The sequence below is a fragment of the Dermacentor variabilis genome, chromosome 4 (assembly GCF_050947875.1).
Source record: "Dermacentor variabilis isolate Ectoservices chromosome 4, ASM5094787v1, whole genome shotgun sequence".
NCBI classification, from domain to species: Eukaryota; Metazoa; Arthropoda; class Arachnida; order Ixodida; family Ixodidae; genus Dermacentor; species Dermacentor variabilis.
The window spans coordinates 127,145,796-127,173,573 of NC_134571.1; the positions used below are offsets into that span (position 1 = coordinate 127,145,796).

The 27,778-nt window shown below is 48.5% G+C and overlaps 1 protein-coding gene across 2 annotated transcripts; it reads left to right on the plus strand.

The window, feature by feature from the left end:
• Positions 1–1,046: 1,046 nt before the first annotated feature.
• Positions 1,047–26,973, plus strand: LOC142577935 (uncharacterized). Of its 2 annotated transcripts, none has more exons than XM_075687371.1 (9): positions 1,047–1,472; positions 4,353–4,492; positions 7,112–7,408; positions 9,567–9,635; positions 11,597–11,692; positions 15,808–15,918; positions 17,194–17,255; positions 20,636–20,717; positions 26,906–26,973. In XM_075687371.1, coding segments are annotated over exons 1-8 (1,086 nt in total). In that variant the 5' UTR covers positions 1,047–1,162; the 3' UTR covers positions 20,637–20,717; positions 26,906–26,973. The 2 variants fall into 2 exon arrangements, with proteins under 2 accessions (XP_075543486.1, XP_075543487.1); XM_075687372.1 differs by having other exon boundaries at positions 4,356–4,492.
• The last annotated feature ends 805 nt before the right edge of the window (positions 26,974–27,778 follow it).

Below are 27,778 nucleotides of genomic sequence, written 5' to 3' on the forward strand. Positions count from 1 at the left end.
GGTGTTTCGGCGAACACTTTCAGAAAATTCTTTGGCAGATATAGCACAATTCTAGTTTATGAGGTAGTCTACTCGAAGCGGCGGACACTACTTGCAAAAAAAAAAATTGAAATGCTTGATAAGTTTTTAAGAAAAATTCACCAATTAACGTTTTAACTTATTACCTTATCACCCATATTGCAATTTACAAATTCTAGCTATGGAGTTCGCAGGGCTGATCCACTTGGAACGAATTCTCAGGATGACCCGAGCTACGAGATACTCCCGAACTTTGCGGAGAAATGCAGTGGCGTTCCAGTTACTTTTGCGCTTGAGTGCAAAAAAATGACGTTTTGTTAATAAAGTAACTGGAACGCCCATGCAGTTCTCCGCAAAGCTCGGGAATTAATGTTTCGAAACTGGTGTCATCCTGAGAATTCGTTCCAAGTGGATCCGCCTTGCGAACTACCCGGCTAGAATTTGTAAATTGCAATACGGGTCATAAGGTAATTAGTTGGAACGTTAATTAGTGATTTTTAATTATTCGATTATGCATGGACATCAATTTCTTGTGCAAGCAGTGTTCGCCGCTTCGAGTACACCAGCTCATGAACTAGAATTGTGATATCTGCCACAGTCAACCTTGAACAATTTTTGAAAGTCTTTCACCCGGTATGATCGTCGTTCTCATCCACCGGTATAAGTAAATCCGTCGCCACCCGCTTGTAATCACATCCTGCGATGCTTGCTTGTAGTAGTGTGATTATTGTCACGACGTGAGTATGTATGCTGGCCTATAGTGCCTGCTTCTGACGCATACGTATGCTATCGGCCGGTGCGGAAAGCGGACAACGCGGCGTGAGTTATGCACACAAAGTGGCCAGTACTGTCTGCACGCACTACAGTGGAATGCTGACGACTCTATTTCGTTCCCCCTGTCCACGCCGAAAAAAGAAAGAAAAGAAAACACCCTTGTACCGACGCTCAAGCTTAGTCTCGGTCCCTTCTCTATAGCTGGAATCCCCTGCTGCAAATTTGTAATGCTAGTGCATCGTTTAGTTAATCTGTCTTCATTAAACGTTCAGAGGCAGAAGGGAGTCCACGAGATACAAGCGCTAGCCACGACACAGACGGTGATTCGGCGGATGACCAGCGTCGCGGGCAGCAGCCGATCGCGGCGTTGATGGAAGACGACGCCAGAGAAGGCGGCGCCTCGGGCAATGAAGTCGGAGAGGAAGAGCAGCAGCTGCTGGAGGACTCCGCGGACCCGTCCGCCTTGGAGGACCTCCAGCACCTCAGGGACGTTCTCGACGGCAGGGATTCGAGACGCGAGGAAGGCGAAGGAAGCCTGTCGGCGTTCGTGAAGAACGCCCTGAGCTCCATGTACTCCATAATCACCTACGACTTCTGCCAGGCGTCGGCCATCCCAGCGGAACCCGCGAATCCGCAACAAGCGGTCCACGCACAGACCTCACCACCAGCAACGGGCAAAGGTATTCGTTACTATATTGCCGAAAGCTGGGCCATGAAGTTTTTTGCTCTGCGTAAAGAATGTCGGGGGTATGTGGACATACGAGCAGAGTAGTGGACCGCTGTCCTAGTGATAACAGCGTCCATCAGTGTTTAAAGTCGGGGGGGGGGGGAGGGGTGCAGCCACCCTCCATTATTTATGGAAAGGCTCGGCCCCCCTTCGGATGGTCAACTGTAGCACTGCTGTACCCATTCAACAAGCGCCGGAGTTGATTTTATTACCTTCGTGCCTTGCGCGGGGCAAATCTAACTTTCCAATTTTTTTAAATGATATAATTGAGATTAATCGGTTGATGTGGCATGAGCAAAACCAGGAGAGCAGGCATTGTTGTACAGCTGCATGCGTACGTTTCCCCGGGGCGCTTCACATGACAGTCACCACCCTAGTTCGACTAATATTTTTGACACAGCACACTGTTTCATACTTGAGCGTGAAGCTACCTGCTCGGAAATTAGTGTATGTTCACCTTCGTTTTAGGTTACCAGTTAATTTTAATTCGTTTAGTTGTGCATTATGAGTGCTGTGTTATACCAAATACGCAGACATTTTGTTCCCTTTTGTATGTAAGTAGGTGTGAAGTCATAAAATACATTGTTGGACTGCTTGAGTTTGTCTATGAAGCAGCTAATGTTCTATGTTGCAGCTAGACTTACTTGCTTGGAGTTCCAATGTCTTTAACCCTTTACCTCCTGCGCTATTTTTGAAGAAAGGGTTTGCAGAATGCGAATTATTTCCAAGTGCTTGGTTGAATCGGCACGCAAGAAGGTACGGAAACACAATAAGAATACTGTATTTACTCAAAGAACACCCTTAAAAATTGGTTTAATTCTAGAGGAAGTTGACTACACTGCTTTGTCAACGCTAATAAAGTAATAAAAAAATCACCACCCAAGCACCCCGTACAAATGGTTAACCAGCGAATCTGAAACGTGTGACTCCGGTGTGTATCACTGGGTTAATCCCGGCGGTTCATTAAACGACGGCTTGGCAGGCTGCCGGATCCTCGGTACGCAGTTGCTGCTTGTGCTCGGCAGCACGAGACTGTTCTTGTGCTCGGGCTGCATCATCGGCACGGTGTACACGAGCTCGTTCCCTGTTCTGCTCGTGGCGTTGCTGATTGAAAGTTGCATGCTCCTCTGGAGTACGTATGACGCGTGGCCTACTCATTTCGGAGCAGGAGAGAAACCGCTGCACGCGCTCTCGGCTGCGACGGAGAGCGACGACGTCACTACTGGAGCAGCCAATCGCGCGCCCCTCTTCTTGTTTTTTTCGCGCATGCGCATGAGGTTGCGCCGGAGGAGTATTCGGCGTACAGGCGACAGACGGACGGACGAATCGGCTAGCCATAACAGCTTGGTTGTAGAAGTCGCAATCGCCGTAGCATCGATTGCTATAGTAAATTGGTGGACAGCTATACGAAGCAAGGATAGTATGTTTTATCGGCTGTATAAACTTTTAAACATAGGGATACTAACTAAATCAACAAGCATAGTGTCACGCGCGCACAAGCAAACATGAACACATCTCACTCAATGACCGTGGAAACTCGCTGTGAAGACGCTGGAGCGAGGAAGCGCGGCAGCAGCAGCGAGCGAATTGGCCTTCATGCTGGGTCTCGCATCAACGCGAACTATAAGCCGCGGAAACAACCCGTGGTGCACTGCGTCCTCGTCGCAGCTGGCTTTCAAGATACAGTAGAACGTTCACGTAGCATACGTGCACGTAAAGTTGACGTACTACGCGACACCATCGGTCCAAAGGATGTTCCACATCCACCGCCAATGCCACGAGTGGCGCTGCCAAACTCTCCTCATGTGTTACATCTTCGCGTGCATACACGGTGGTCTAACTCCGCCTCCCGACACTTGGTGCGACTGCTCGGCCTGTCACCCCTCCCCCATCCTTTCCTCTTGCCTTTCTCAAGCCACTTTTAACGCGTGGAGAAAGCAAAGGCTCAAGTGGCGACCGCAACACAGCCGCCCCTCAGCGGCATGCGCCCGAGGAAAGTGATGTGGATAATGCAGAATTCTCCAATGAAACCGTACGCAGCGGCCTCGCTTCAGCGTCAGGCGACCCATGGACATTTGCGAAATATCAGGGAAGTCGAGCCACGTTTGCCTGCGGCCCCAAGTAGACGAGTTATGTCATCAAAGTTGCAGACGCTCAGGCTTTTTAATTAGAATTCTCAGCATATTTCACGCACTTTACGGCATCTACGCCGGGATCAAACCGTTTTGCTTTCACACGGACTTGTGTCTCCGGGTGTGTGTGTCGCTGGGCTTGTGTCACTGCGTACGTGCCACTATGTATGTGCAATTGGATATTATTAAATTCTGGGGTTTTACGTGCCAAAACCACCTTCTGATTATGAGGCACGCCGTAGTGGAGGACTCCGGAAATTTGAACCACGTGGGGTTCTTTACCGTGCACTTAAATCTAAGTACGCGGGTGTTTTCGCATTTCGCCCCCATCGAAGTGCGGCCGCCGTGGCCAGGATTCGATCCCGCGACCTCGTGCTCAGCAGTCCAACACCATAGCCACTGAGCAACCACGGCGGGTACATTTGGATATAATGTGTGTCACTGGGCAAGTGCCACTGGGTATGTGTCCCTGTTCGTAATAACCGTCATAACGGATAAAACGTATCATCGCCAAGTGTACACACCTGCTATAGGATAGATTGCTAATCGCATTAACGTAATTTTTGTAAGATTAGCTTTAGCATTTTGTTTTTCTCCATGTCGTATATTTGTTGTAAAGCGCGTTATGAGTTCTACAGAAATTATTGGACCAGAAAGGGTTAAAACGTTGGTTCTAACGACTGGACACTTTTAACCGCCAGCAGGAGAGGACAAAGGAGCCGGTGACACGAAGGCGTTGTCGTGCAGTCAGAAGGGCGGTCGCCTGGCCGACTGGCGCGCCTGGAGGGAGGCGGGCCACAGGAAACCCAAGGCCGTACTCGCCAGACTCGCCTGTCTCCTGGTGGGCACTCTGTTCACGCATCCCCATAGGGGACGTCGCGTAAATATTATATCCCATTATATTGACGGTGAAGAATACAACTGCAAAAAAAAAGAAAAAAACACGTGAGTTAAAAATTTAAGTCCTTATTGAGGGATATTGCGCTCAACAAAACGAGCAACACTCAAAGCACAACGATATGGCTACGAGCACGGACGGTCGAAATCTCAACTCATGAGCTCATGGGTCAAAACAGACAAAACAGATAGATAGATAGATAGATAGATAGATAGATAGATAGATAGATAGATAGATAGATAGATAGATAGATAGATAGATAGATAGATAGATAGATAGATAGATAGATAGTAGTCTGTACATTATTTATACACGTTTGACAGTACGTTCCAGAATAATTGCTTTTGTTCGCTTATATTCAATAATGTATACAGCATAGCACTCGCGTCACGCGTGTAATCTGATTAGACAAGACTCTTCTGCTCCGCGAACATTCCGCGACAACATTCGATAATTTTCGTATACCGTAGGCAGGGATCGCACCAAGAGACAAATCGATAAGAGTGACAAGCTGGTAAAAAGAGTCGCCGTCAAATAGATAACGATGTACGCGTGATAATATAAGTGTCAGGTTAAAAGATGGCTCTGGTTCGTTCGCGACGAAGGCACGACGAAATGCTGCGACCGAAGAAGTTGAGTCATGTCAAAGCAGTACAGATGGCCTCGCTGACAACGCCGCAGGAAGAAGAAAAAATATTTAGTGGCTGTAATATGCCATTCTGTTGGCATTGACCGTTGCACGTCAATAACGTTTCGTCGTCGGTTCTTCTTGCTTCTCCGTTCTTTTCTGGAACGTGAAGCCTCTCGTGTGATGATGGGCAGCGATGACCAAACGCAGACAGCAAGCGAGGCAGACCAGATCGATAAGAATACGTTTATAGGTAAAAGTTTGATGCTGATACGTGGCAGATAAAACAAATGAATTGTAACCTGAACAATAGCGCAAGCAGTGTCTCACTCTTCGACTCTTTCAATGATTGTTAGAGTCCAGACTACTGCACGGTGCTTCACTGATCTATCAGTAAATCTGAATACAACCCAGCCTCCCTTTAACGTACATTGTACAGAGCCTCACTGATCTATCAGCAATCCTGATTTCAGCCTAACCTGAGGGACAGCCTATCGTCTGGATTATTATAGCTCAGACAGACAAGGAGAAAAGGCGGTGGGGCCGTTGGCTCGTCCCACAGATGCAATTGCGATTGAGCGTTAAACATTTGTTAAGCCACATAGGCTTTTTTTTAAAAGTAAACGTAGTAGAAAACAAAACCGCTTTCTTTCTTCCGACAACTCCGTTTCCTTCTCCTGTGTCCACGTAGTCAGCGGCGGCCTCAGCGAAACACGCCAGGTACGCACAATTTGTCATCATCATCATCATCATCATCATCATCATGGTTACGCCCACTGTAGGGCAAAGGCCTCTCCCATACTTCTCCAACTACCGCGGTCATGTACTAATTGTGGCCATGTTGTCCCTGCAAACTTCTTAAACTCATCCGCCCACCTAACTTTCTGCCGCCCTCTGCTATACGCTTCCCTTCCTTTGGAATGCATTCCGTAACTGTTAATGACCATCGGTTATCTTCCCTCCTCATTACGTGTCCTCCCCATGCCCACCCATTTCTTTTTCTTGATTTCAACTAAGATATCATTAACTCGCGTATGTTCCCTCATCCAATCTGCTGTTTTCTTAACCCTTAACATTACACCTATCATTCTTCTTTCCATAGCTCGTTGCGTCGTCCTCAATTTAGGTAGAACCCTTTTCGTTTGCTATAGGCCATCTCAAACCTCGGCGTCGTCTCTAGCCAGCAAAGAACTCGGGAGTCGGTGCCACAACACCGCGTACCCCGGTACCACACAAGGTTTGTCCGCATGGAAAAATTATGACCGTCGGCGGCATCCGAACTTGGCGTTTACAAGACCACGTTCTCCGAATGCGTTCTTCGCATGTGTAGCGCGCCTCTACGGCGCGCACTGTAACGTCGTCACTCGACACCACGCGGGCTTTTCTCAGCACTCAAAAAATAAGATCCAAGACAGGCAAGCGGAACAGCAACGCAGCACTGAAGAACCGCAAGTTTGGCGGCGCATATCTCTTAAACTGGTGCCATTCTCAGAATTCGTTCCGACCGGATATGTCATCCAAGCCAACCGGCTACAATTCGTCAGTTGTCATATTTGTCGTAAAGTAAAACCAATCATACATGCACACATAACTATCGTGGGCCGTACGTTTGATGCCGCTAGGCAAAATTTCGAATAAAGAAGAAATCGCTTAGAAACTTCATTAGCGATATTTAGTTATTTATCAGTTTCGATTTCTCGCGCGCGTAATGTACTCCTTGTCGAGCAATACAGTTCAAGGATTACAATTGGGCTATCTGCCACACTCCATTCCACCCCTTGCATAGTCCAAGGAAACCAAGTGGTATAATAGGAATCGCACGGGAATAGCAAGATTCCACCGTGTCCAGCGCTCCCTTTCCGTTCATCATACATTGCGACATAGTACGTACTTTACTATATAGGCGGACGACACTTTTTCTTTCCCACGCGCAGCGGTCGGCGGGCTACCGCCTCTACCCGGTGCGCCGGCCAGCGCAGTTCTGGCCGCAGGGCGACGTGTGCACGGCGCTGTGCCACTCGTGCGAGTGCGACTACGACGCCAACTCGACCTGCGCCCGGGCTCGGGAGGCCTGGAAGGCGCGCACCCCCGCCGCGGTGTACGCTCTTTACTCGGTCCTGCACCACTCGCGCGCCCTGTGCGCCACGGCCCTGCTGCTTAGCGTGCTGCGCAAGCACTACGTGTACCGGGTCGTGCTCTGCACTCCGCTCATCATCCTCCTCGCCATGGTGGTACGCCTCGCTCTCGCGCACCACCGCGCGACGATCGGGCTGACATGCTCGCTCGCTTGCTTGTTTGCATGCTTGGAGTCTACCTTCGGCTCGTAGCCGGCTGTTAGGTTAGGCAGTCAGCATATCAGCTTCGCTCGTAAATGTCGGTGATTACATGCTGCCGCTTGCCGAAATGTGGTATCCGTCTCACCAACTCCGCGTATGGTTATTAAGTTGTTTATGTTAACTTCCCTGCCTTTCCTTCTTCCCTTCTCTGTCTATTAAAGAAAATAAAGGAAAATAATCGAAGGAAGGGAAATTACTGCACTGTAACTTTCTAGTTTTGGCTGCTGGCCCCTGAACGGAGGTCAGCCGTGAGGGGACGGGACAGATGGGGAAGCAAGTGAATATATATATATATATATATATATATATATATATATATATATATATATATATATATATATATATATATATATATATATATATATATATATACTCGCAGCAGGTTCACTAGGGGTAACCTTTTTCCTAGTTCGTTTTCGCGGAGTGGCTTCCTCGAGGGAGTTTGTCACTCTGCCCCGGGCGCACGGGCGCTGTCAGTTCCAGCTCCGTGCAAAGCTGCGAAACCTATGGGGGCGCTTCAGATAATAATAAAAGAAATTATAAGATACAGAGAAAGAGAGCGAGAGAGTGAGAAAACCGAGACAAGGTCTCTACCACTGCCCGTCCCTGATCGTCCTTCGCTCGGCGCCGATTGAATGGGAAGCTTCACGGGGGGGATTACATAGTAGCGTGCAATGGCCGAGCGCTCGTCCTTTCTCTGGAGCTCGCAGCCGGCTCTCGTTGCCGATAGGGCGACAGGAGCCGTACGGCCTGGGCTGCACTGCACAGAGTTTGGGCACGGGCTAGTTGGTATTCCATTGCGAACTTGACAATAGCGCGTTTAGAGACAAAAGGACCGAAAGGACGACGACGACAAGCGCCGACTTCAAAAATTAATTTTTATTTCGAATAACTTGCATATAGAACCAAGACACCTAGACAAAAACGACCCCTCCAAAGCACGAAGCCAGCATGAGTGCGCATTCGAACGAACCATAACCGCCTATATACCTTAAGGCGAATGAGAGCGCATGTGCGACCTCAAGAAGGCAAGTTCCTTATCTGTTAACGTCTGAATCTGTTTTGACTTTGTACGCGCTGCAGTCAAGTTCGCAATTATCGTTCCTTAGCAGGAAGTAGTCGTATCATTGAATAAGGCGTCCTTTTTCTCGGTGGGTGCTGGGTGGTGTTTTGTATAAGGCTGCGTCTCAGCACCTCCAACTCGATCAAATCGTCCAACGCACACTCCAGACGCATAGCTTGCGAGGTACAACCCGTATATCGCAAGCCAGAATCCTAGAGCTGCCAGGAAGACTAAGTTCGTTCGATCTTGATATAGTTCTTTCTTCTTCTTTGATCAACTTCTCTCTGACGCCTGCGAGAGTTTCCTTTCGCCTTTGGTTGCTCGCAAGGATAACTTGTATTGAACGTAATCGACTGTCGTCGGATTCCGAGTGGCTTCATTTGCGTCCAGATAATTTACTAATTGCCCTCGTCCCCTCCTTCCATGTAGCCTCATAAGGCTGGCCTTCATGCCTGAGGCCATGTGGTTAAAAACGGTAGCGCCAGCCGACTGAAACTAAAGCGGTCGACCCAGCGCGCTGATCAATCATGGGCATTTGTGATGCATCTTAAAAAAAATCGCTGTAAGATAACAGGAGGGACTGATCATCGCGCAGACCATCTCCTGCAGCTTGGGTCGCTTTAAAAGAGCAGAAGGTACTAGGTCGTCGTATAACGAAAAAGAGCGAGTAATTTATTATGTTTAAGTAAAAATAATTACAGCCTTCGTAAGAACAGAGGGGAGCTCACAATCCGCTACGATATACAGCCCTCTTTATTTAGCCTTGTCGTAGTACTCACCCGACAGGCAACGATATAAAGAGCAACCATAATCAACTTGTCCAAACATTTACTTCAGCAGAAGTGGTTGCGCTGCGGCCTTTCGATCGTTGGTCTGATTTATCAGCCATAGCACCAAAACAAGGAGTTTTGCTAGAAGTGCTCTGGCATTTATATGATTATGAACTGGTGCGTAGTATTTCACTGCTGCTTAATTATTTCTTCTTTGCAGACGAGGTGTCTTTACGTTTTGATGCAACTGAGACGTTACCTCGAGAACAGCGCCACACCGGCCATAAACGTGAGCTGCTTCCCCCCCCTTCTCAGTTTTACACTTCTCGTTCCAGAGTGCGACGCTGTTTTTCAGTGACGATAAAGTCGCGTGCATAAAGCACAAGCAGGGCAGGACGAGCGTTTTGTTGAAGACGCCAGATAAAGACAAGGCTAGCACGTGGCACTCGTGATTTCCTCTGGCTTGTATACGAAAATAAAGCGCATATGGTACTGAAAGACATTTAGTATGCGAGAGGGCAAACTTTCCGAGTTTTATTCATAAGCCTAGAAGTATGCTCGATATGATCCAACATATCTAGCCACACACGGTTGTACACATAAGCCGGCTGGTCATGTGTGTGTTATCTCCAGCGGGGCGAGCGCCGGCGTCGAAGGCGACTGCCGTCCTCCTCTCCTGCCACCGGAGCCCATTACTGCGGGCGCCACAGGGGGAGAGGGCAGTGGGAGAGGAGGAAGGCTGTGGTCCCCTTCGCGGGCGTTGGTTCCACCACCTTTCAAAGGTCTCGCATGACAGCACGTACCGACTGGAACAGCTATATTCGCTTACTTGTAGATGATCACCGATGGTTCCTTCACGAATTCTTTGAAACACGAAACTTTGGCAATATGTGTTAGCGCTCCTTTAAAGGGACACTAAAGGTTAATATTAAGTCAACGTGGACTGTTGAAATACCATCCCAGAAACCTCGAAACGCTTGTTTCGTGCGAAGAAGATACTTATTTTAAGCGAAAATGCGTTCTGGAGCGTCCGCGTACCTCTAGCGCAGTTCAAGTCACCCGCCCTCCGATCGAGGAGTGTTAACGTCATGGTCTCATAGTGACGTTGCGCCGTCGGTGAGTAAAACGGCTCCCGCAGACGGCGCTACGGCTTTTCTGCACAAAACGCAAACGCGCGGCCAGAAACAGAGCCAAGACAGAGCCGACAGCAACGCCAAAGCGGAACTATGGTGGCTAGCGGAAGGGAAAGCGCACGACGATAAGCTGGCACTTCATTTTATGACGCCAACTTCGACACTCGTTCCAATGGACGACCCTGACAACGACACATTGGCTCGCGATGCTGGGCTCGACTTCAGCAATTTAAGCACTGATGAACGTGACCTGCTGTTGAGGGCTCGCGCTGCCGGCATCGTTGCGTACTACTACGACGGCGGCCTGCTTTGAAAGGCACTCCACGCGACTTCAGTAAGTCGGCGTGGAACTCGTAATCCTCTGGACGAAAGTGCAGCGAGCACACTAAGTGATTTTTCGGCTCTTTGCCCGCGCGCTGTGGCAGAGGTACGGCACTTAACCACTTCGAACGGAGAGGTTCACTCGTCGGCACACAATGATAAGTAACGTTGGATTCGCCGCTGCAACTGCCCTTGGCCAAGTTCCGCGGACCGTTCGCGCATCCCACGACATCACATGGATGTGGCATTCTCGCTGCTTGTTCGAAATGCAATTTTCGCGAGTCAGCAGGATCACCGCAGCACGATGCCATAAAGAAACAACTGAAACTCCAAAGCGCGCGCGGCGCAAAGTCGAGCGAAAACGAAACCTTTCGATCAGCCATACTACTCAAGGGTAACGTCAAAATGTTCTTTTTTCTTAGAATCGAACAGAAGTAGACAAGTAGCATTTTCTTCCTTCTTGTAACCTAATGAAATGATCTTTTTAGTACGAGTATAGTTGAGTACTAGTGACATAAATTAAGACGAGGAGTGCCTTCGTCATCGGGCTAGTAGCGGAATGTCGCTGGGGGGTCTCAAATATTGTCGTGCATTTACCTCAATTTCTCGGTTACTAAAGCTCTGTTCGCGATTATATTGACGCCTTAGACGTTCTAGAGCATTGCTTTATCACTTTAACTTGACTTTGTGGTAACCTTTAGTGTCCCTTTAAGCAGTCAGAAGGTCGGCTATCTTCTTGCACGTCATATCTATCGCCATAAACTGTGAGTAATGTATCTCGTATTTGTGTCCGCAGACGAGGGACTGTTCGAACCGACACAGTGAGGACGAGGACATCGGTATGTCACCCCTGGAGAGGCACCGCCGACGCGACCTTCCTGTCAACGAAGAGGTGAGGGCGGCAATCGTGCACACAAGCTTCGCGTTGGTGCATCGCTCTAGGTGTGCTGAGATGTATACAGTGCGGTAGGCTCTTAAAGGGAACACTCGTATGTGCGTCTCTCACTTTGCTGGCGCCATAGCTACAATGTCAGTGCACTGCAAAGTTCTGTCGAAGGGAGTCAGGGCTATCACCCACAAGTTAATTGCTGCGAATCTAGGCGATTTTACTCTTGCGAGAGAGGGGAAATTCGGACACGCTCTGCACTCACGTGTCCCCGTTAACAATGGACCCCTGTATATATTATACATGCTACATGCTATGCCCATCACGCCAGTTACGACTCCGTCAAGGATACCATGCCAGAAAAGGTACTTTGCTTTCATTTTATTGTAATTGTCGTAGGCGGTGCACACATATATGTTGTGCTGCGTACGCAGTACTAATATATTACTTTGCACGTAACCTATAAAGGTCCACGCTGGACGCGTAGCTCGTGGGCTGGCTGAATCCTGCAGTCTCTGTAAACAGTGTACGGTTGCAGAGGAGCGTTTGCCGGTGACAGACATTGTATGCATTCACCTTACGACGAAGCCCGGTATAGCGGGGTTCCCCAACGGGTTTCGTGCGGCAACAAATTATGGTATAGGATAATTGGTGTCACGTATTAGCACTGGCGCAATGCAATTTACGAGCTGAGCCGGTGCAGCGTATCGCAACATGCGTCGGATATAGCGGCGAGTATAGCAGCACTAAACTCGGATACAGCGAAGCATTTAACTTCGGGTACATTACAAGCAGTAGCAAATCAGACCTCCGAAGAATGTGAGAACTCGCTCACGCACCTTTACTGTCTTCGATGTATGAATTGCTAGAATTTGCACATATCCATGAACGTTCTTGTTATTTTTTTCTGAACATCCACACTTCCCATGCGCCACCTCGCGCCTGAGAAACACAGGGCTGTCGTTTTCTCCTTATTTTCGTGCACCATACAAGGCGCCCGCGGTGTCCTCGGTCAACTAAACGAGTTATATTGTTTATATTTCTTGGAAATGGAGCAGAGGTTATCTCCGATGTAGAACTTGTTCTTGGGCGCATTCGTCAATATTTGTGATAGCTCTTGTAGAGGCAATTGATAACCATGAACTATAAGGCGCGGACACTACGGCCATTTAGATTCACGACTGATTTATTGTGTTTCCCCAGCCGAGGAGCAAAGGCGCACAAAATAATGCGCATGCGTACAGGTTCTTCACGGCTAATAAAGAGAATCGAAAAACCCTAACGCGCTTCCAAATGTAGATTGACGTGTCGCTGATGCAATCCGTGCCTCTTTTTACAGCGAAGGTGAATTACCTGTATGGATGAGCCGTATGCGTGGTCTCGTTGGGGGGGGGGCGTATCTGGGCTGGCTAACGTCCGTAAAGTGAATAAAAAAGATGGCGGCGATGCGTGGTCTCGTAGGGGAGGTATCTGGGCGGGCTAACGTCCGTAAAGTAAACGAGAAAGATGGCGGTGCTGCGTGGTCTCGTAGGGGAGGTATCTGGGCTGGCTGACGTCCGTAAAGTGAACAAAAAGATGGCGGCGCTGCGTGGTCTCGTAGGGGAGGTATCTGGGCTGGCTGACGTCCGTAAAGTGAACAAAAAGATGGCGGCGCTGCGTGGTCTCGTAGGGGAGGTATTTGGGCTGGCTAACGTCCGTAAAGTGAACAAAAAAGATGGCGGCGCTGCGTGGTCTCGTAGGGGAGGTATCAGGGCCGGCTGACGTCCGTAAAGTGAACAAAAAAGATGGCGGCGCTGCGTGGTCTCGTAGAAGAGGTATCAGGTCCGGCTGACGTCCGTAAAGTGAACAAAAGAGATGGCGGCGCTGCGTGGTCTCGTAGGGGACGTATCTGGGCTGGCTAACGTCCGTAAAGTGAATAAAAAAGATGGCGGCGCTGCATGGTCTCGTAGGGGAGGTATCTGGGCGGGCTAACGTCCGTAAAGTAAACAAGAAAGATGGTGGTGCTGCGTGGTCTCGTAGAACATGTATCTGGGCTGGCTGACGTCCGTAAGGTGAACAAAATGATGGCGGCGCTGCGTGGTCTCGTAGGGGAGGTATCTGGGCTGGCTAACGTCCGTAAAGGGAACAAGAAAGATGGCGGCGCTGTGTGGTCTCGTAGAGGAGGTATTTGGGCTGGCTAACGTCCGTAAAGTGAACAAAAAGAATGCGGCGCTGCGTGGTCTCGTAGGGGAGGTATCACGGCCGGCTGACGTCCGTAAAGTGAACAAAAAAGATGGCGGCGCTGCGTGGTCTCTTAGGGGAGGTATCAGGTCCGGCTGACGTCCGTAAAGTGAACAAAAGAGATGGCGGCGCTGCGTGGTCTCGTAGGGGAGGTATCTGGGCTGGCTAACGTCCGTAAAGTGAACAAAAAGAATGCGGCGCTGCGTGGTCTCGTAGGGGAGGTATCAGGGCCGGCTGACGTCCGTAAAGTGAACAAAAAAGATGGCGGCGCTGCGTGGTCTCGTAGGGGAGGTATCAGGGCCGGCTGACGTCCGTAACGTGAACAAAAGAGATGGCAGCGCTGCGTGGTCTCGTAGGGGAGGTATCTGGGCTGGCTAACGTCCGTAAAGTGAATAAAAAAGATGGCGGCGCTGCGTGGTCTCGTAGGGGAGATATCTGGGCTGGCTAACGTCCGTAAAGTGAACAAAATAGATAACGAACGATAGTACGGCACTAAAGTAAGAAAGGACACGTGATTTCACCGCGCGCTGCACCTTCAGTGGGGAAGTGCACCCGCGCTAGCCGCCGTTGCTGCCGGCTGCGTCTGCTGTCATATGCCTTCAATACAAAGGCGCGACAGTTGTGGCGGAAGAACACGGGGATGTGTGCAGCGGTAGCCGCCGCGGTGTGTAAGAACCGGATTGTGCATTGTAGAGGCAGACCAGTGCAGCAGTTGCCGCTCCAGCAAAAATGAGAAAAATAGGAAGACTTGTGCGCACGGCCGCGAACAACAAGCCGAGTACGAGGAGAGGCGTCGACAGCACAGACGCGACTATAGCCAACGACAACGGGCCCCGGCGGAAGCGGGAAATGCGGCCAGTGACTTTGCCTACGAAGAACGTCAGCGAGAGGAGATGCGAGAGTCTCAATCGTCAGCGTCGAGCGCAAGCTACCGCGCGCACTGGAGGCCGCTCGTAAGCGTCAGGCTAGGTCGTTCGAGTCTGCGTCCAAGTGGCAGAAGCAGCTTCGGTGGCTAATCCACCACCGTGCGAATGGTACGGCGCGAAATTTTTCATATAAAATCGGAAAAAGAGGAACGGATTGCGAAGTCAAACGTGTGTGAATGAAGTATACGGCCTTAGCTATAGGTTCCCTAAGGGTGAGGTGGAAAGCATTATAGGCGAGCAATTACGTCGCAAACGTGTGAGTCATACGCGGGCAACGTTTTAAAGCGTGTGTTCTAATTGCAGGCAACTGAAAGTTTTAATGCAACTGCCCGAAATAAGCAGCTTGTCTGGAAACTGGGCTGCCATTCTGCAAGGTTGCGCATGGGTGCCGTCTTTTCTTTCTTTTTCTTCGTTCCAAAAGTAGTCGCCATCTTCACATTCACATTCACATTATCGGCCGTTTTGCCTGTATAGTTTTATAGTAAGTGTACCGAGATCAAAGAAACATGCGTAGCTTAACAATCGCAAAAAAAATTTTTTTTTTTTGGGAGGGGGGGGGGGGCTTTAGTATGTGTCTAGGATTTGTATGAATGTTAATTCTCGGTTTCCTTTTTCTCACCTTGCTTGTTATATGCCCCGCAATGATGCATTCACTCAGTCGAAATGCGACGCATCGCACAAGGAAAACTGAAAACATGCTAGATTTGGTTTGATTTGTCCAGCTTCCTATCAGTCCAAACTCACAAACAAGACGGAATGCAAGGCGGGATCACCAATTATCGACGCTGGCCTGTAGAAGCTTTCGCGACCGTTATGCACGCATTCAGGGGATGAAACAATGGGCAACAGATTGAGGAGTCGTGTAAATTGTCACCCCTGACAAAAATTGCCCGCGTACGCCAATTGGCTATACCCAGACGACAGCCCATGCATGTTCACCATGAAGCATCCGATGCCATTTCTTTCTTCTTCCAGCATCCTGACAAACACGCCGAGGCTGTTATCAGCAAGCTAAACCACACGATGTCGTCGCTCCGGAGTTTCTGCACCTTCCTAGAAACAACTAGGGGATACTACAAGACCAGGGTGAGCGCTCCTGTTCGGAGAATATGCGCAGTCGAGACCGGGTGTAATGAATCCGGATTGATTAAGCGAATTTATATATCGAACAAGAAAACTTTACCAGGTACCAGTGAAAAACAACTCCCTCATGACGAAACTAGGTCAAACTGTTGCCTTTGCTTCGAGTTGTTGACAAATTCGACTTCGCCCTGCCATCTGCTAGCCGCCTGGTTAGCTCATATGGTAGAGCGGCTGCCCCGGAAAGGCGGTGGTTCCGGGTTCAAGTGCCGGACCAGGACGAATTATTCTTGAACTCCGAGGCTTTTCTTTCGAGGAACCCGTATAGGTTTCCTTTGTAGCATTTGCTACGAAAGGGTGGATGTCTGATTTTCCCTTTATTAATAACTTCTCCTCACCTTGCGGGTTTCCGCAGAACTATTACGTCAAATTGACATCGTATGCATCGAGCCCGACGCTTCGGAACACACTTTCCGCTTGCAGCGAATGTACTGCGAAGGCATCTGTATCAATATTGAAGGATCTGAACTGTGTAGCAAATATATATATGTGTGTGAACGAGAATCGAGGGGCCCGATTTTTATTAGTCATATCATATGAAGCCAACAACACTCCCAGGGTTCTACTAGGAAACATAAATACCCAAGAAAGTGGATGGGGAAACGGCGCCGCGGTAGCTCAATTGGTAGGGCATCGCACGCGAAATGCGAAGGTTGTGGGATCGTTCCCCACCTGCGGCAAGTTGTTCTTTCATCCACTTTCATTTCCATCAATTTATCGTTTCTTTATTTCATTTATTAAGCACAAGTAATTTCCCCTATGCTGTCCTTGGTGTCAGTGTTTGTTGGCTTCTTATAATATGACTATATATATATATATATATATACGACGGCACGAATTTCATGGTGCTACGCATGCTCGGGAAGAGTCTGCAGAGGCTAATGACAAGACGAATTCGATATATTTTCGTATGTGCAAAGTGAGCAGCCCTCACTTCTCTATTGACCAAACTTTGAGACCTTAAATCTACGGGCTCGCGAGGAAGACGTATATACAGTGCGGGGGAAAAGGGAATGCAGCCGCGCCTATTGCTCCGCTCGGCATTTCGCTGTCGCGTGATTTGCTCGTATCGGCGCAATGCATTACGCTAATCTCTGAATACTCAGTTCGCAGTCTCTTAAAAGACGGGTGTCCGTGCGTCGTCAATTATACATATATATGCCCCGCTTCCCGGCCATACATGCGACGCTCCCGCGCATTTTCTTTTTTTTTCTTTTCCAGATAGACAACGCCCTGCGCGAAATGCTTGACGTCGTGTTTCGCCTGCAGGAGCCGAAAGCATAGTGAGTGCGGCGGGTTGTCCGCGGGCGCACCCGCGCGCCCCTCGACATCCGGGGCCCTGCGGGAGCGCAGTCGCACCTTCGCGTACGCGGCCAGGATTCGCCCCTAGAAGTGTCGGGCGTTAAAAAAAACAACATAATTACGGTGTTTCACGTGCCAAAACCACTGTCCGATCATGAGGCACGCCGTGGTAAGGGACTCCGGAAATTTAAACCACCTGGGGTTTCTTAACGTGCACCTATATATTAGTACACGGGCGTTATCTCTTTTCAGAACAACAAACAGAGCAAGGAATAGCCACTTTCACAAGTTATCTACGTGTACATTAAAAAAGAAAGTTTTGCTCGAAAGAGTATTGAAATTACCTGCATTTTGATTTCTCAAAGGAGTAATGGCCGCCTCATCGGGTAATTAAGCTCAAGGATTAAAATTGTTCTATCTGCCACAGGCAGTTTTTAAAAGTTTTGTGCAGTTAAAACAAACGAACAAACAAACATCCAAACAAACAAACAAACAAACAAACAAGCAAGCAAACAAACAAACAAACAAACAAACAAACAAACAAACAAACAAACAAACAAACCTTTTGCTACAGATGCCGAATGCTAAACGCCGCTTGTTACAGTACAATTAAATTCGGGACACTGCACTATATTTCTACACATCTCGCAGTTAACAGTTCATGTAGCTCCAACCTTTTGACGTTAAACATGAACACATAGAGGCCTTCCCCTATCAGCATGTTACTCTGAGCAGTGGCTTTCAAAAAAATCGAATCGTGAAGTAGCAACTGCAGCTTCTCAAACTTTTTTCGCTGATGCAACTCGAACAAATCAAAACAAATCGAGGTACATTCATAGTTATATGCATAATGTTCTAGAAACAACGGTACGCAAAGGTCTGCTCGCACTAAAGGGGTTCTTATAGCTTGCCCGAAATAGAGTATTATGCACAGAACCAGAACACTCTTGCACGCAGAACAAATTCCGTCCAATGATTTGGGCCCAATATTTGTAAGACATATTGGCGGCGAGGAGTTACGGAGTCGCCATCTGTCGGAAGCGCCTCCCTTGCGTAGTACGAGGGATCACGCGGCGCGCTCCTCATAGGTTTCGCTTACGGTGCTCAGTAAAAACACCACGCGGCAGCCCTCCTGGACATTTATGTAGGTACTCTCAAAACGAGGGAAGTTTTTGACTGTCGATATAATAATCTTGGGCAAACTTAAAGCACAGAATCGTTTACAGACGCTATCTCTTTACCGAATACGTACAGCGAAGGTCACTATACGCGCGGTCGCAGCGATGGAGTCTCCTGAATCGGCTCCTTGCGTGAAAGGTAGGCAAACGCTGAAAGTAAACTATGTGAAGTATGTTCTTATAGTAGGCTCTCTGTATAACCAAATGGGGCATAACAGAATGAAACCTCAATGCAGCGATCTCACGGGTTCGCAGCGACCGACTGCGCGTCTGCATGCATGTTCGCGCACAATGTTTTGCTTTCGCTGTGAGCGCGTTTTCGCACCGTGCCGTGAGCTTTAGGCCGCAGCATATGAGCATTTGACAGTATACAAGCAACCATTGTTGCGTGGAGGGTGTCAGAACTGTTCAAAAATAATTTCGTTATAGAGACTTCGACGCCTACGGCGACTGTGATGTACCATCGCGACGATTCAACCTTTCTTTGTCTTCTAAATTCTTGGACATTTCAATATTATTTTTCAAGTTGCGGCGCACTGTATGTTTGTCGGTCTTCTCAGCGTGCGATTTCCCTCTGCTTCTTTTTTGTAAGCTAGTGCATTAATTCATAACACAAACATGACCATATACCACGCCTTTTTTAATGTGCGTCTTACCGCTCCCTTTCCGTTCCAGTGAACTTTCCAGTATCTAGCATCAGCAAGTTCATAGAGCAAACAGTCATGACATTAGCCGGGCAGCGGGCGCGGGCGAGCGTCTCAGTGCGAGTTTTCTGCTACTCACCGAACATCGCGCAGTCCCTGCGCCGTAGCAGAAATGTTCCTCGCGTCTGTGCTTGCTGCGTACCCGAGTCGCAGCCTATGGCTGTCTGCCGGTTCCAAGTTTCGCGAGCCAAGCTTCACGCAGCTCCTTGTCCTGCGGCTACGTGTCCGGGCACCGTTGAGTACGTCCGGCACTGCGGCACCGAGCAGTAGCCTACCATGCTGCACGCCTCCAAAGGCAGCCACTACCTACTATAGTGATTTCAAATGTCAAGCAGACACCCCAAGGCGGGAAAGCCCCACCACTTAATCAGAACCGCGGCGCAGGTAGGACTTTATAAACTTTCGTTTTCAGCTCGCTTCGGCGCTTCCGAAGCAGAAGACTGTGTCCACGTGATCCCTCCTGCCACGTCACGCCGACGGTGGCGCCAGCCTTTCCAATGGTGGAGCCCGCCGCCAATATTAACGCGACAGCGTTAAGGGCCCTTTGTAGCAGAAAATCCTGCGTTGGCGTCCCGCGTGTGCCGTCCGACAACACAATTTCCTACGAATAATTCAAACAATATTTTCAAACGATCTCTGAACTTGATTTTAACGGCTACATCTTGCATTTGGCGCAAGGTAGCCTTACTTTCTCTGGCGCAAAAACAATATAAATAAGAAACGTCAATAAAACAACAACAACAACAACAACAACAACAACAACAACAACAACAACAACAACAACAACAACAACAACAACAACACTCCTTCTCCATAGAAATTGATCAAACTTCACTTCATTGCTTGCGTTCACTAAGCGCAGCCGCCGTCAAACGTTTACGGGCTGAGGGCTCCGAAAATAAAATAAAAGACAATTCCTGATCCTGCGCACGCAGCCTGGTTTTCAAATTTGCTGCCTGTACCAGTGGGGCGCCGCCGACATGGGGGCTGTATACATTTTTCTGCCTGCAAGCTAAAATTGGGCTGAAATTTGGCTTTTTCGCGAAACCCGCATACCGCAAGCCTTTGACGTTGATGGTATACGCCCGCACATATAAGCGCCTTATCTCACAGTTAAAGTAGGTAATGCGCTGGACGTGTAACATTGTACATCCACTGCACTTTGAAGCGATAGAGGTTACTATAAAGACGCTCAACCTTTTCATTTTTATTCGACTGGCCGCGAACCCTGATTATATCGCTACTAAAACGTTTGCTATTATCGCAAAATACGTTGAATACTTTGTTACGTAGCTTTGTATAGCGCCACTGCACACCACCGTATACTTGGGAAAGCCAGCCGAAGGCGTCATCACGCACATGACGCCACGCTGCCACGCTGCGCGCGATGGGTATCGACTTCGACTTGGTTGTGTGTTCTGCGGCTGCGCTCCCCGGGCCCCTCGGTCCTCTGCAGGCACTCTAACCGTTAGCGAATAGGCCTGGTTCTTTTTCAGCCTCACCCGAACGGGAAGCTACGAGATCTGGCACTGACACGACCCCGGCCCTCCACGTATCCAAGGCAAGTGGACTGTCGCCGTCGGCGAGATCGACCAAATGAGCTTTGACAAAGCGCGAGGCTTTCTCGGCAGGCGAATAACAGCCATGGAGGGCGGGCAGAGCTGGTCCAGCGCCCCTGCATACGGGTTGACCGAATTCGCTTAGACGCTCGCCAGACCCAGCAGGCCTAGCTGTTTGCGTGAGCCCGATCGACCGGTTTTCAGCCCGTCGAGCCAACTAGACCCGCCTTTCTGTCAGGTTCACTACAGCATTCTTAAAGATATATGTAGCGCAAAGAAAATGTGCTCGAGTGATAGACAGGAAAGAAGTAGCGACAAACGTTACTCCCGGGCACTCCTTGTGGCAGACCACTCTATGCGCTATACGTATAGAAACTTCGTTAGATATTAACCATATATTTATACAAATAACGGGTGTTCACTATATAGCAACGGTCTCCTCACTAGTAACAGTCAAACGCGTAGAGGTCCGATGTCTTGCGCCTCCATTGTTAATGGGTTTTTTCTGAGTTGTCATTTTAACGCGATATCGCTAAGGACCCCGTGTCGCGGAAAATCGTGCATCGGCGTCGAGCGTCGGACGGTGCATCGGCAAAAAGAATTTCCAGTCACGCATACCCAACCACGCGGGCCCTCCCTGTGGCGCAAGGAAGTTACTGAATTAACTGAATTTAGTGAAATAATTGAATTTCTCTAGGTAAAATGCGTAGAAAACACGTAAAGTACGACTTAAACACAACCTACGGACATGAAGCGTCGGATTGTAATTCGAATATACGAGAAAACACAATTCTGTTACGCGGAAGGTCAGGCAAACCCTTTTATCGCGGTAGCGTTTTCCAGCTGCTGTTTGAGGTCTGTTTTAGTAGAAGCGGCGCGGCCCCATCGGTTCCTTGCGTGCAATCAAAAGAAAAATAACCACAAAGCTCGCCTTCGTGCATAGCGTACGCCGCCAGATTTTCCCGGTATACATTACGGTTACATAGGGTGCTGTCGCGGGGACGCGCGAGAAGTACTCGAGGATCATTGAATGCTATCGCGTTCCACTCTTAAAGGCGAAGCTTAAGCGTCTCGCAAAATTGCATTTAAATAGCACCTCAGCAGACGACGCGTGCACGTGATGGTCAGCGGATGTGACGTAATTAGCAGCAGGTCGCCTGCTAGAGTCTTTCAGCGCGGCGCCGCCAAATGTCGATGGCAATGCCGAGGAGTTCCATAGGGTCATGCGTCCCTTGCGGCAAGCGGCAATGACGCCTATTAACGCGATAGCGTTAAGGAGCTCGTGTCGCAGAAAAGCCGGTGTCGTCGGCGTCGGTGTCGGCGTCCGCGGCGTTGGCCGTGAGCGATAAATCAGGGCTGGCACTTCATAAATAAAAAGCAACTTCCAAGATGGCCTGGGTGGGAATCGAACCAGGGTCTCCGGAGCGTGAGACGGAGACGTTACCACTGAGCCACGAGTTTTTTTTTTATTACCGGCTAGGCAAAAGAAAATAGAATGTGAGTATTACATGGCCATAAAAAACAACTAGTCAATGCCGGATCAGTGTGGTGTGATAAGAACGATGTAGGCCAGTCACTTTGTCCAAAGCACTTAGCCAATCAGGAGGATCACTCTGTGTGCAGAAAAATTCGCGTATATATAACACACTTTCAATGAAGTATTCATGTGCTGGGGCCTGGACAATGCGCTCATGTCTAATATCCATACGCGTTCGCCAGACACTGTGCATGCACAGAAGCATTAACAGATCGACAGGCACACCCTCTGGTTCCGCGCATGGCAGGAAGCGTATTCCGAAAGCACTTAACGGCAATTCCTTTTTGAGGCTACGTTTTAGAATATCCCACAAAAACACTGCGTCATGACAGTCCAAAAAGATATGCTCAATCGTCTCCGTTTTTTTGCATATAAAGCACTTCACAGACCAAGGTACAAAAATGCCTTTGCTTTGCAGCCACGGTTTCACTGGGAGAGTGCCTGTATGTAGTTGAAAAAAGAAAGATTTAACAGAAGCTCTTACCGGCATACGTTTAACTCTCTTAAGAACATCTCGTTCTGAACCTAAAACAAATACTGTACGATACAACGGTACAGGCAAGAATACATCAACAAGATCTTTGTACAACTTCTTACTAGTAACAACGGCCAGGTATTCACTAGAAAATCTTGCTTTTAGTATTCGGAAAGACGCGACCACTTCACGCAAAAAAGCACTCAAAGGCATTGGCCCCGCATACATGGACGACACTACATAATCAGGCAATGAATCACGCAGTCTAGCTTGAATCATTGTTCTCAGAAAAGCATCCTTTTGATCACGCAAAAAAGTAAACCTGCTTACAATCTGTTTGAGGAACAAATGTGACAACCCCAGCCCCCCGTTAAACACTCTATGGAACAGATTACTACGACTTGTACGTTCCCATGTTGAGGCCCAAATGAACACCGCAAATACTCTATGTAGCTTTTGCACAGACATCCTCGTCAGACATAACGCTTGCATCACATAAAAGATTTTCGCGACTAAAAACAAATTACACACTGTGGCTCTTGCAAACATTGAAAATTTATGCCCTCCCCATTTGCCGGTCTGGGCTTTCATTCGCGCTACTTCATTGTCCCAATATTCTTTGCTATCTCGATAATGTTCGAGGGGGACACCTAGGTAGGTGCCTGGAGTTACCGCCCATTGCATGTTACAAAAAGTCTCAGGCTTGTATTGCCAATTCCCATGCCAAAAACCAAGACACTTCTTCCAGTTAATAGCACTTCCACTTGCAGTACAAAATTTTACAGCCTCTTGTACAACTGCTTTGACACTGTCATAGTCCGTACAAAACACTGCTACATCATCAGCATATGCTAAAACTCGAACTTCAGTTTTATGAAACGTGTAACCCCGAATGTTTGGGCTCTTCAGCTGCCGCAAACAAAATGGCTCGAGGTAGAGAGCGAAAAGCAGGGGGGATAAAGGGCAGCCTTGTCTCACAGACGACAGCACAGGAATACCATCACTTAACTGCCTATTAATTATCAGCTTCGCTATACAACCATTGTACATCATTTTAACACGTTCTGTAATAAGAGTTCCAACATTGATATGGTCTAGGATCGAGAACAGAACTTCGTGTACGACTTTATCGAACGCCTTGTGCAGATCTAATTGCAACATGGCCACGCGCCCATACATTCCGTCACAGCATTCAAGGACAGTTCTAGCTGTGTGAACATTGGTAAAGATTGACCTGCCTTTTATGCCGCATGTTTGATGTGGCCCTACAAGTGACTTAATAACACTTTGAAGGCGTCGAGCTAAAATCTTCATGAATATCTTATAGTCCACGTTTGTTAGACTGATGGGACGGCCGGTATGATTCAACAGACGGTAACTTAATCGGATCATTCGTTTTAGGAATTAGCACTACGTGGGACGCTCGGAAGGATGGAGGACTTGCTTTCATTTCATAGAATTCGCTAATCAGCCTTTCAAGTGCGACTGCCATTTCTGTTATAAAGGCTTTATATAGAGATGCACCGAGACCGTCTGGCCCAGGCGACTTGTTTGAACTAAGCTCCAGAATCGCTGATTCAATTTCCTCAGCCGTGATACTGGCTTCTAGAGCGTGCACAAGGTCATCCTCTAATCTCGGCATCAGCGATAGGAATTCTGTTCTGAAGTAGTCAGTGTCCGGAGTATTAAGGCTGAAAATATCTGTGTAATGTTCGACGAATGCCTGCTTGATTATTTCTCTTCGATTTGTGATTTCGTTTTGATAGCATATTTCCGTTATCTCTTTCGACAAAGCGTGCCTTTTTTCATCACTGAGCGCGCGTTTGGTGGGCGTCTCTCCGGACCACAGTTTCTCGTTACGCGCCCTTATCACTGCGCCACGGTACATTTCTTCGTCTATTGCCTCGAGCTTAGTTTTAGTCTCTTTAATTTCTTTTGTGAACAATCCCGGCTCGTAGCACTCCGTACTTAGCATAAAACCTAGGGCACTCTGCAGCTCTTTAACTCGTTGTTTTTCTTTTCGCCGGAGCGCGCATGATCTATCAATAGCGGCTCTTTTAATATCACATTTGAACTGCTCCCATACTTGCATAAAACTTCCGGAGTTACTTCGCAGCATGTTCGCTATATAATCCTTGACTTTAGTTACGTACTCTTCATCTTCCAGTAATTTATCATTAAACTTCCACAAGTCCCAATTAAATTTCGCAGCTATTCTCTTCGTACCGATTGTAACCATGACTAGACAGTGATCACTAAAAGAGACATAGGTCGTCTGGTAGTCAGAACATGACAGCGAACATTCGACAGGAACATATATACGGTCCAATCTAGCATGACTGCCTCCCTGAAAGTGAGTGTACTTTGCCTGGCCTTCATGCGTCGATATCAAGCCTACATCTTCAAGGTCGTGCTCACCTACAATTTCGGAAAGTAACTCGGCGCTCCGATCTCGAAAGGAACGGTTTGTTGTCCTATCCTCTGGTCTACAGACGCAATTGAAATCACCAAGCAAGATCACTCGCCTTTCAGTAAGCAGGACAGGCTTCACCTGTCGGAAGAAACTCTCCCTTTCAGCAACTGCATTCGGAGCGTATACACACACAGCTCTCCAAGCCACTCCATCCGATTCAAAATCACACATTACTAGACGCCCACTTTCACACGAGAACACAGTATCGACAGCACCAATACCATTTCTTAAAAAAATAACGCAACCACCCGCTCTTCCAACAGCATGACATACGCAAACGCTGTATCTGCTACGATAGACCGCTACCATTCTGTCTATTTGTTCTTCGTCTTCAAGACTGTGCCACGAGTTCGATGCTTCAAAGCGGTACAAAAGCGCCTCTAGTGAACGCGGTGTTGCTTTAGAAACGAGCTGTTTCCAAGGCTCAGGCATGCGTCGCTTGCTCAGGCGCACATTTCGTTGTCGCGCCGAACGCTGCGTTGCTCGACGCTCACCGTGTCCGATGCGGGGCGAGTAGTCGCTGCGCCGTAGCCCATTGTCTTACACCCCTTGGCGGGTAGACGGGAACGCTGTCGCGTTCCACTCTTGAAGGCGAAGCTTAAGCGTCCTCCAATTCTTTCTAATACGATTAGCGTTCTGCAGAGTACTTCACGCGCTGTCCGGTATGTCTATCTACGTCCGGATCCGACTTTCACGCCGACTTGGGTCACTGCGTATGTGCCACTGATTTTGTGCCACGCGGTGTGAGTCGCTCACCAAAATGTGCGCCTGAGCAAGCGACGCACGCCTGAGCCTTAGAAACAGCTCGTTTCTAAGGCAACACCGCATTCACTAGAGGCGCTTTTGTACCGCTTTGAAGCATCGTACTCATGGCTCAGTGGTAGCGTCTCCGTCTCAGACTCCGGAGACCCTGGTTCGACTCCCACCCAGCCCATCTTGCAAGAGTTGAGCCAAAGCCACCTAGAAACAAGCGCAGCTGCTTATATACCGCCGCGACGCCGCGAGCGACGGCGCGAGTTGGAGCCCCGTTTCTCCTCTGTCGTGACGTCACGGTGTCACGTGGTCAGCCTTGAAGGCGACACCGCCGCGCCTGAGGAGCTGGGTTGAGCTCTAGTAATATGCTTCGTATAATAAACCTCCTTCGACGCCAACTTAGGTCACTGGGTGCATACCGCTGTTCGGTGAATGGAAGCGCGAGACAGGTAGGAGTCCGGCTGAATCACACGCCTCATGCGTTCCAGCCGTGGCAAGGCCGTGCCTCGACACATTGCTTCAATTCGAATCGCATTAACAGCGGCAGTCATCGTGAGAAGATTTATGTCGAAATTTTTACAGTTCCTGTAGCAAAAAAGTACGTTTTTGCGTTCTTTTACTTGTGCGTGTGGCACATCCACTCGTATTTAAAAGCGTGAAATTGTGCACAGAGACTGCTTTTTATGTTATCTGAATTTTTTTTAGGAGCACCGCTTTTTAAGAGGTCCAAAAGTTCATTGCAGTTGGCCTTGCGTACTTCTGCCTTGTTTATGCGCAACTGCAATTATTTTTGAACACATGAACTGGATACAGCCCAACCAAGACACGTTTATTTTGCCACATAAATATGTTGTGACTATGGAAAGAGCGAACTCGCCGTGGTTAGACGTTTAGACGAACCCTATATTTAGACGTTGGGACTCACCTGCTTAATCCGATTTGCTCTTTTCAGATTGCAAAGAAGACGAATCGGGAAGAGCGCTCCATCGCATGCTCGCTTCACGATAATAAAGATTGGCAAATTCTCATTTCGTCTGTATACAGGGCAAAGCACGGCCGAATCACCGACCCCCCTCGATGTCGTCCTGCTAAAGATCCAATTCCGGTGTCTGTTTTTTCTTTTTTTACTTGGAGACAAGTGGTGGTACAGTTTCATATATTTCGCTTCATGGGACGAAGTGAACTGTCAATCTCCGCATTTCCAGGAGCTGTCGCGTTGCAGATCGTCGTCGTCGTCGTCGTCGTCGTCGTCGTCATCATCACCATCACCATCATCACCATCATCATCATCATCGTAATTTATTTATTTATTTATCCCCATAGCCTTTTTTCGACATATTACATATTTTTTTTTCTAAAGAAACTATCAGCCCAAGCACTCCGTACAGATGGTTAACCAGCGAAGCTGGAACGTGCGGCCTCGGTGTTTATCAACGGGTAAATCCGGACTGTTCATTACAGTCTCTCTCAATTATTGGTTACGTCTTTGTGTTTCTTAATGAGGTTGCACACACGTTCGGCTGCGATGGAGCGAACGACGTCTGTGACGGTATGCCCGCAGTCTGCCGCTGTCGCTTGCGTTCGATGTCTCAAGTATGCACGGTGGCGAGGTTAGCAGCATCCGCCCGGCATTGTCGCTTGCGATTACTCAAAATTAAATTGCTTCAACATAAATCTGTCCGCCACGTAAGACAACGAATGGCTCATACCACTTAAGCAATGGCTCGTACCCCGTAAACGCGTTCTCCACATTTTGACAGAAGAGAAGTGATCGGATCGGAAAACACTTATTGGGCTCTAGAAAAGAGATCTTCGCGGCTTCAGA

Coding starts and splice junctions, on each gene's coding strand:
- LOC142577935 (XM_075687371.1), top strand. CDS start 1,163: ATGGAAGACGACGCCAGAGAAGGCGGCGCCTCGGGCAATGAAGTCGGA. Junction 7,409..9,566: donor TCATCCTCCTCGCCATGGTG/GTACGCCTCGCT, acceptor TCTTCTTTGCAG/ACGAGGTGTCTTTACGTTTT. Junction 11,693..15,807: donor ACCTTCCTGTCAACGAAGAG/GTGAGGGCGGCA, acceptor TTCTTCTTCCAG/CATCCTGACAAACACGCCGA.